This window comes from Tinamus guttatus, unplaced genomic scaffold (genome assembly GCF_059628265.1).
Source record: "Tinamus guttatus ecotype Peru unplaced genomic scaffold, ASM5962826v1 Tinamus_guttatus_pri_ptg000045l, whole genome shotgun sequence".
NCBI lineage: Eukaryota > Metazoa > Chordata > Aves > Tinamiformes > Tinamidae > Tinamus > Tinamus guttatus.
Window position 1 is genome coordinate 1085051 of NW_028288579.1, and position 9090 is coordinate 1094140.

At 44.9% G+C, this 9090-nt stretch overlaps 1 protein-coding gene across 1 annotated transcript in view; it reads right to left on the bottom strand.

Moving 5' to 3' along the window:
- Positions 1–8878, bottom strand: part of MAP2K6 (mitogen-activated protein kinase kinase 6) — a 35140-nt gene extending 26262 nt beyond the window's left edge. The window contains exon 1 of the mRNA XM_010211537.2: positions 8661–8878. Within this exon, the coding sequence (XP_010209839.1) occupies positions 8661–8676 (16 nt within the window). The 5' untranslated portion in view covers positions 8677–8878. The remainder of the gene's footprint in view (positions 1–8660) is intronic.
- Positions 8879–9090: the final 212 nt, after the last annotated feature.

Below are 9090 nucleotides of genomic sequence, written 5' to 3' on the forward strand. Positions count from 1 at the left end.
AGCTCCAGTTATAAACACACATGCTCTCAAATATGGCATTTTTTACTAGGTTGCAGGACTAGATAAGCAGAAATGGAGAGGAAAAAGAAGGAAGCCAAGAGAAAGCAGGGTTGCATAAATCATCGACACAAACCCATAATGTCCATCCTACTTAGCAACCAGGACAAAATATATCCCCAACCTTATAAATTCTTATGTGTGTGCTCAACTGCAGGCACATTCAGTCCCCTGACTCCAGCAGAAAGACTAGCATGCCCTAAGTTCAGCACACGCCTAAGTGTTTTCAAGATCAGAATATGCAAAAATGAATAAATAAATACATAAATCACATTCAGTTTTTTTTTTTTTTTAAGGGGAAGCTTAAAAAAAAAATCGAGCCCCAGGCTTTCCCAATGAGAGCCTTATTGGCTGCAGCTGCTCTGAATCAGCTCTGATTCCCTCTTCCCACTCCCACTGCTCCTTGCAGCTCAGATACAGCAAGGCCTTTAAAAGGAAGGTCCCTAAAAGCTACAGCCCCTCTGCCTGGATGCTGCCTGGGGAGATGCTCTTGCAGGATGAGCCCTGAATCACCAAGGCAAAATAAGTACATTTGAATGCTGTGGAGTGTTGATTTGAGGTGTGCAGGAGGCTGCTTTCCTACTCTACGAAGCTGTTCCAGCCTCTCATCAGGCATAAAGCCTCTAATTTCTTTGAGGGGAAGTATCAAATAATTTTGAAGGTGGAGGGGAATGTCTTTAAAAACTCATGTGCTTAGCCCTAAAGGAATCTGTCCAATGACATGAATGAAACTTCAGTCATGCAACATAGAAAAATTTAAAATATCTTGTTCTTTTGCTGCTCTCAGATGGGCCTGCAAGGGCAGAGCCCTGGGATTTCCCTGCAGCTTGCTAGAGAGATGCAAGTCCAAAGGTCCAGCTCTGCCAAAAAGAGTCTACTATGAATTCTGCCTGTCTTATCTTCAAAAAGCAATTTGCTGCCAATAACCTGACTACTGTGTCTGTGTCACCCCCTTGCTGCCAGGGACAATTTGAGGCTCTCCCTTCTGTTGGGATATTGCTTTATCTGTGCACTGCTCTATCATGGCAATGCCCAGATCTGGTCTTTTAGCTAATTTGTACAACTGATGCCCTGGCAGTAGCTAATTTGTACAACTGATGCCCTGGCAGTAGTTCAAGTCCTCAGTAGAGATGTTCCAAGCTTTATTAGTAATAAGCACTTTACTGGTGTTCTTGGGAAAGGTAAGGAAATCAGTGTTGATTTTAACTGCCTTTTTGCCAGAGGGTGTTTGGTGGAGGACAACACTACAACACACAGAATGGGTTGCCTAAGTACCTGTATGTATAATGGCTATTGTGGCTTCTTGCAGAGATATCTGAGTAAACTTTGGTTTTAGGTGTGTTAATCATCTGATCAGGCTCTGCTTTATCCAATCCTAGCTCCCATTGTCTCCAAGTTGGTGTCTTGTGGTAGAAGTTATTAGGGGATTATGGTTTCTGTTTCTTATAGTTTAAAAAAAAAAAAAAAGCTGGAAATACTCTTGCTTTTTTCAGCCTATTCCAAAGTATCTAGAGCATTGCCTTTCTTCTCCCTAAATAGGCTACTGTCAACCTTGTGTTTGTTAAATGTGAGGAAAATCTGTGGGCATGCAGTGAAGGTCAATCTTGTGGTTTTTGAAAGCACTTAATTAGTATGGTTAACTACTAAGGTCTGCTTGGGAACAAGCATCAGCATCAACCATTAGCATCTCTAAGAGAAACAAACCTACATGAGGACACTGCAGGTTAAGGTGACATCTTCCTCTCCTGAACTTCAGTGAGGTTCAAGCTTGCAATGAAAATTATTGCAGTTGCTCTGTCCTGTTGTTGCTCCAAACTCTGCCTAGGGTTTGGAAGTAAGCTCAGATCTCTGCATATCACCAACAAAACCAGCAGAGCTGGCTGGTGCAGGAGCTGGGAGTTCTGTCCACTTCTGGGAACCCCATTATGGCACAGGGCTGCAGCTCATTGCTCCTGGTGAGGGGTTTTGGGATGGTGCTGGGACTCAGTGCTCTGACACATCTGCTCAAGATGTAGCTGTGCCTAAAGCGTTTTTGGTGCTTTCATGACAGAACATTAAGCCACTGCCTCAATGAAGGGGGGCAGCTGCTCTTGGATTGTACAGGTGATTCAGCTTCCCAAATAAAGCTGCAATTAATGCCAAACATTCCTGCGCTTCTAAACCTTGGGCAGTAGCATGCATGAATTTTGTGATCATTCTAATGCTTTCTTTTCTAAACAGCTGTATCAGCTGCTCAAAAGAAAAACATTCAGACCTTATGAAGCCAAACTTGACTTTATTAGTATTTTTGCAGCATTGCAGACCCTAATTGTAGGCAGTTAAAGTAGCACTAGAAAGAATGAATTCTGTTTAAATTAAGGCTGTAAACTGTCCCTCAACTGCAGCTGGCAGCACTGGAGAAGTGCCCCAGGGTGATGGAGTCTGTTGTGCCAAGGGCAGTGCTAGGTGCTGTACAAACCTCTGCACACAGCTGATGCTAAAAGGACCTTCTCACCTGCATCCCCTTTCTGGAGGGCTCTATCTGCACATAGTGTGACCACATGGGTCCAGTGGGCTGTTATGGGGTTCTGGAGCATGTTGTTCATTAGCAAATGAGTGGTATGTTGAGAATTGATGAGAAAGCTGGGATTTGTTCCCTTACATCCTAAGTTAGTAATCAATTCTGCACAATCCTTTAAGGAAAATAATCCCTCCACCTTTCTCCTCCAAGACCTGTGTTATTGAGGTTGGCTTGTTCCAGGTAGTTGCTCTGTCACTTCAGAGCCATTAAAGATGAGACTTTACGTTGCTTTCTTTTTTTGATCCTGGACTGCTGAGAAGCAATCAACATGTGAAATGGCAACATGGAGCAAGGCTGTATTTTTATAATGCAACTTGTTGTTTGAGTGTCAAACCAGTAAATAACTGAATAGGGAACTTCATCAGACGTGTTAACTATGTAAGTAAGTGTAAAAAGTTGTAGTGTGGGTCTTCCATAGCAAAACAGGCACATGATGTCCTAGGGCTGTGTAGTGCTGATAAATGTTGTTTCATGGGATGCCATTGCATATTTTTGTTTAGAAAGATTCTTTCACAAGCATTGATGGAGCCTGTGCTTAGGCAGCCCTCACAAATGGCCTCTTATGGCAGCCAGAAGTGTTGACTCCTGCACTTACTTTCTGCTGCTGCTTTATCCTTTGCACCTAGTCTGCAGCTTCTACTTTCCCCCAGCCCCATATCTGAGTGCAGGGGATGCATCTCAGGCTTTAGCTTCTTGTAATGATTTTTGATCAGTGCAGAGCAGCTGGGAGCTGTGACTATAAAATTGCAAGCTAAGTAGGCTAACAAAACAGCAACAGCAAGAAACTAGATCAGCTCGGGTCAGTCAAGTTTTCCTGCTCTGACAGGAAAAAAATGTTCTCTGAAATCTTCCTTATAAATATGAAACTGATCTGGGAAGACCTTGGGCTGTCTCTACTTTTGCAGTCCCATAAGGGATATCCATGGCCACCTCCAGCAATGGAAGCCTGAGCAGCTCCCATCCCAAACAGCCCATCTGAGGCTCCTCTCCCCACATTTATAGGAATTTGGGCCCCTACTTGGTATCAGGTGACACCCTGGAGCAATGCTGAGCTGGAGCTTGGCTGGCACTGCAAGATGGGGACATGCGGTGGCTTTCTGGAGCTCTGCTGAAGGATGTTGAGCATCTGTTTGCAACACCTCCAAAGCAAAGCTGACTCAGAAGTGTTTCAGCTCCCTAGAGGCTCTAATGACAGGATGAACTCTGAAATGTCAACGCAGTGTTTGGAGTTTCTGGCTTAAAAGGAAGGAAAGCTTCAACTTTGGCTTTGAGGCAAAAAAAAAAAAAAAAATCAAGAGTTTTGGGTTTTCCTCTTCCAAACTCTTTTCTACTGAGCCAGGATTACCATGCAAAAGACTTTCCTCCATTTTCACTTGTTGACATGAAAAGTAAAGTGGATTTGGGAGACAAAGCCAAAATTTCTTTTGCACACTGAGTAAACATGGACATTTTGCTGAGCGGCCTTCACTGGCCCTTACCATAGAACATAATATCTAATGTGGCATGAGTCCAGGGTCCTAGATCTGCTTTAGTGCTAACATTGCTCTAGCTGATAATGCTAATCTCTTAAACTATTCCCATGCAGGCCCTAAGGAAGGGAGCTAAGTAACTCTACAGGTAATGAAACATTTTTTTAATTATAGCTCTGGCTATGTCTAAAATTAAAAGAACAGTCCCACAATTTATCTTACCACCTGAGACTGACTCCATGTGTTACATAATGATGCTGCTTCTGTGAGCCCAGTAGTTGTATGGATACATTGCCAAACTCTTCCAATGCACCGGCTGTCCCCAAAACAGGGGTGACTGCAACAATGTCTGTGTGCACTTTCTAGTCCACTGCCCTTGCTGTAGTTTAGAATTAGTTTTTTTCCTACTAGTTTTATGCACTAATGTGCTGCACTATGTGCATGGTAATTTTCTGGAATTGGGGTTTCCTGGCAGGTGAGGGGCTTCCTGTGGGGTTTGGGTGCTGAAACAAGCTGCTGTGGGGGGGAAGAAGGGTTTGTGCAGACTGAATGCAGGTTTGTAGGGTGCAGGCAGGCAACTTGGGTGGGCAGGGGTGGGGAACAGCTGTGAACTGCATAATGATATTGTGGTCCTCAAAGCATCTTCCCAGAGACCTGAAAGATGGGTCATCCCACTTTGGTTGGACTTGATAATCTCCAGAGGTCCCTTCCAGCCTCAGTGGCTGTGATTAGTGCTCCTGTGCTATGGAAAAGGCCACCATATTGTTCTAAAACCTTAAAGGACAGGAACTTGTTTTAGATGAGCTAGTTTTAAATGTCTTTTCTCATGGAACCTTTCAATAAGAGGGGAAAAAAATGACATTGAAATCACATATTGCAGGGAGAAAACTATTTTTGGTTATTCGTAGCACACAATTGGGAAAGTCTGTGTGACTTTGAAGCTAAGTGTTCCCCATTAATGCCAATGCTTCTGCAAGAAGTGTCTCATCTTTCTTAATTGCTCCTGTGGTTTTACTTGTGTATCATTCACTTCACCTGAACAGCAGGTGTGTCATGGGGGAACCTGTTGCTCCAGAGGAAACTCAGGGGTTTTGGTGACTAAAGTAGTGACCACTGAGGGTGGTGATGAGAGAGCTATGGTCCTTGCAGTAGAGATGAGAAAAGAGGTCTTTACTCCTTTTCCTCTGCTATTTAATGCTTTTATTGCTGCAATTTTTTTTACAGTTTAAGTGCTTACAAGTGTGTCCCCATGGCTGGGAGTAGCCTGGCTAGCACCAGGGAACTGCTGTTCTTGTGCGTAAATTCTGTTTAAAAATAAAAAGAGTTGCAGGGGTGGTTCTTACTATCCAGGCCTTGCCAAATGGCACCTTGCCAATGGTGGTAGGTCTTAGGTCTTAATTCACTCTTCACTCTCGCAAAACCCCTTGTCCTGCCAAGAGGCAGTGTAAGGGAGGGTGTTAATGGTGACAAGCTTGGTGGTGCTGCTGAGCAGGTAAGCTGCATGTTGCACAACCCACAGAGATCCCCACAACACTGAAAGGCTAATGTTCATACTAGTGAAAACCTACTATCTACCCAAGGATGCCTTTAATTTACTATTCAGACTTTATATCTGTTCCATGGACACTTCTAGTTGAGAAAAGAGTACTTTAAAAAGTAGTATTTTAAATAGGTGCAGTGCCTTGGTCAAAGTCCATAGGGTGCATGCTCAGCCTGAATCACGTGGGATATTTCTCATAATTTCACTATCCCTTTTGAGCCTGAGAAGAAAATCATGTTTGAAACAGCCAAGTGCAAGAGTTAGGAATGAGATCAATGAGCAGCAATACTTTGTAGTTAAATGTAATAGCTCGTTTCAATGAACTACTTCTGAATTAGTGCTCTAATGGGAACTTCTCCCCTTCGCTTTTGCTATTTCCATGGAGAAATTTGCATATTTTCAGATTTTTCTAATGTGGGCTAAGTGAATAATTCATCCATTACAATGAATTTGGAAGTCTCCTGAATGTATCTGTTGTCACAAGAGTTCAGCTTTATGGCTTCAGACTGCATTTAGCTTGTAATTAATATGCACTTCTGCATTTTTTCTTCCAGAAAAATATCCTATTAGTTCCATGCCAAAAGTTCCATGTTTGGGCAACAATTCAATTTCTCCTGAACTGCTCTCAAAACCAAGTCACACTTGTTCAGCGTGAACTCAGCTTCAAAGGTAAGGTGCATGTCCTGTGCTTGGGGAAAATGTATTTTCCATATATTTCTCCATCCATCCAAACACCATTTTGCAACTGAAAAGGGGCCTGGAACTGGAAATGCCCATTCACCAAAATGCAGGTGCTCCTCCTGGTGATGGTTATTTCTGCCTTGGTCTGGACCACAGTCTTAAGAGGTCTCCCTGCAGAACACAGATAATGTGCCTGGGGACTGAGAGCCAGATGCTGTGAGCATCTGTTCTCTTCTGCTGTGGAAAGAAGCAGAGAAATATGCTTCCCAACCTCAGGTAGAGTTTTCTCTTTGAAAGTAAATTCCATGGTTGTCTTGAAGTAGCTCCTCCAATAGCAAACACAGGGTCTGTTTTGCCTCTCAACCAGGGTGAGATGCATTGCATGTAGGAAGTCTTATCAGAGAATGACCATCTTTTGCTGCTGTCCCCATGACAAGGTGCATTTTTAAAAAAAAGAAAAATCTGCCAACTTCACAACTTCAGCAACAATCCAAAATGAGAAGGCTACACAGCTCAGCAGTGAAATCTGTTTAGTATTTTAGAAACCTGAAGAGTGACCTCCTGTGCAGTACATGCAGCTGATGACAAAAAGCAGGCTATGCCTTGCTTAATTCCCTCTAAAGAATGAGACTTTTGGTGCAGACCCTGGCACTGCAACCCCTTCCCAAGAAAAACCTCAGCCCAAACAGCTGAACTTGAAAAAGTTATCTATGCAAGGAATTCCTACTTCAGGCACTCAAATTGCAGAGCATGAGATGGATGGAAAACTGATTCAAGAATGATGCCATTCATGGAGATCATGTTTTGTGGGTTGGCTACTTGCATTTCCCCATTTTTTCCTGGTGTGGAGGGAGAGCTGAGAGCAGTGCTGGGAGCTGTGGGGTGCAGGCACTGTGGGGGCTGCTCCCCCTTCCTAGTGACCCCAGCATGCGGCTTTGCTTGACCAGGGTCCCCCACCTTGGAGGCTTTTTGAGAGAAGCACCTTCCCCAGCACAGTCCAGTCCCTCTGAGCCTCCCACATGCAAAGGAGCCCCAAGCAAATGTGCTGTGGGTATCATTTTTTGTTCAATTTTGCATTATCAAACTTCCTTGGCTCTTTCTCCTGGAAACTTTTACAATTCGCTACTTGGCTGGAAAAGATGACTGCAGCAAACCCAAATTAGGAATAAATTATACAACAACTTTACATTCTTCTTGCAAAGGAAAACTGTGTGGCAAGAGCACCTCCTTCCTACGTGCCCCTGGGAAGCCATATAGTGCAAGGCCACCAACTTCATGCATGTCTGTTAGAAAAGTTATGCAGGGAGATTGCCCTCCCATCTGGGCCATGCGATGGCTCTCAACCCCCTGTTTCCAACACCCTGCAAAATACAGGAATAAGCAGTTGCAATATGAAATCCAAATGTTTAAAAGAAGCTAAGAAAGCTGCATTTGCATTGCTGTGCACTGACATATGTGCATCTGTGGCCACAATGAATGGCCAGAGCAGCTCCCTCTTTAAACTTGCAGCCTGCTCTTGCAAGGACTATTACATTCCTGCAGCTTTTTTTTTTTTCCAATATTAAATCCCCCAGCTTTCCCTCTTTGCAGGACACAAGGCAAAGCAACTCCTGAGGAATCATAAGCTTAAAATCAAGTTCCAGCCTTCCCCACCATGCTGGTAAAAAATCACTGTTGTCCTCTGCCCAAATATCCCCCTCCTGCTCCATCCGGAGTGCTGAGCCCCTGCTCCGAACTGCTAAATAAAGCTGCCTGCTGCTGCATGCTCTTCACGAGCTGGTGTTACAAATCACACTGCTGCCTCTGACCAAAAGTTACCAAATATTAAGGAGGAGAAATCGGTGGAAAATGATCTCAGTCCTGGCACAAGAACAATACTTTCCCATGGAAACATAGGTATATATTTAATTCCCGGTAACTCCACTCAAGTTTCACCTTTCATCTCCTCCCCAGACTTCTTTAAAAGTTTCATTTAATACTGCGCTGTAAATCTGCAATTCACATGCATTGTGCCCATTTTGCATGCATATGCACAGTAGCGAATGCATCTGTTCTTCTGCACCCTTTATCTGTCCTGACTGTGCAAAAGGCAAAAAGGGCTCAGTAATCCCCGCAGAAGAATTCAAATAACGTCAATGCACAGCTGAACTGCAAGCCCTGCCTTACAGGAACTGTGTGTGTGAGTGTGTGTGTGTCTGCAAAAAGGCACATACTAAACAGGAAATGCAACTGAGAGCCATTGAAAGCCTCAAACTTCAAAATGCAATTGCATCCCGAGAAAATGCATGCATGCACTTGAAAATGCATGCACGGCTTTTTGCATATTTGCAAGGAACAGAAGCAGGAGCCTTACCTCTCGCCTGAGACATTTTCCCCTTTGCTTTGGTGGGGGAGGGGAGGCACAAAAGACTTTGCCTCCCTCTCTCTCTCTCTCTCTCTCTCGCTCTCTCTCCGGGAGCTAGTTTTGCAACAAAGATGCAAACTGCACCGCGCTCAAATCTTCGTGCACGGCACTTCCCGCAGCTCCCCGTGCAGCGGGGGAGCGCCGGGCAATTGCACACTGTGCAGGGCCGCTTGCACGGCGGGGGGGGGCTCTCCTCCCCCCCTGCTCGCAATGGCAGGGAAGGCTCCGCTGCACCTACATGATGGGCCAGGGCTGGCAGCTCCAGGCTCCAAACTTGGAGCGGGGGCGCGCAGTGCGCACGCGCGCGCCCGACGCCCGCCGCGCGGCGCTCTGGGCCTTGTAGTCCCCGCGGGAGCGCGCGCGGCGCTTCCTGCAGGGG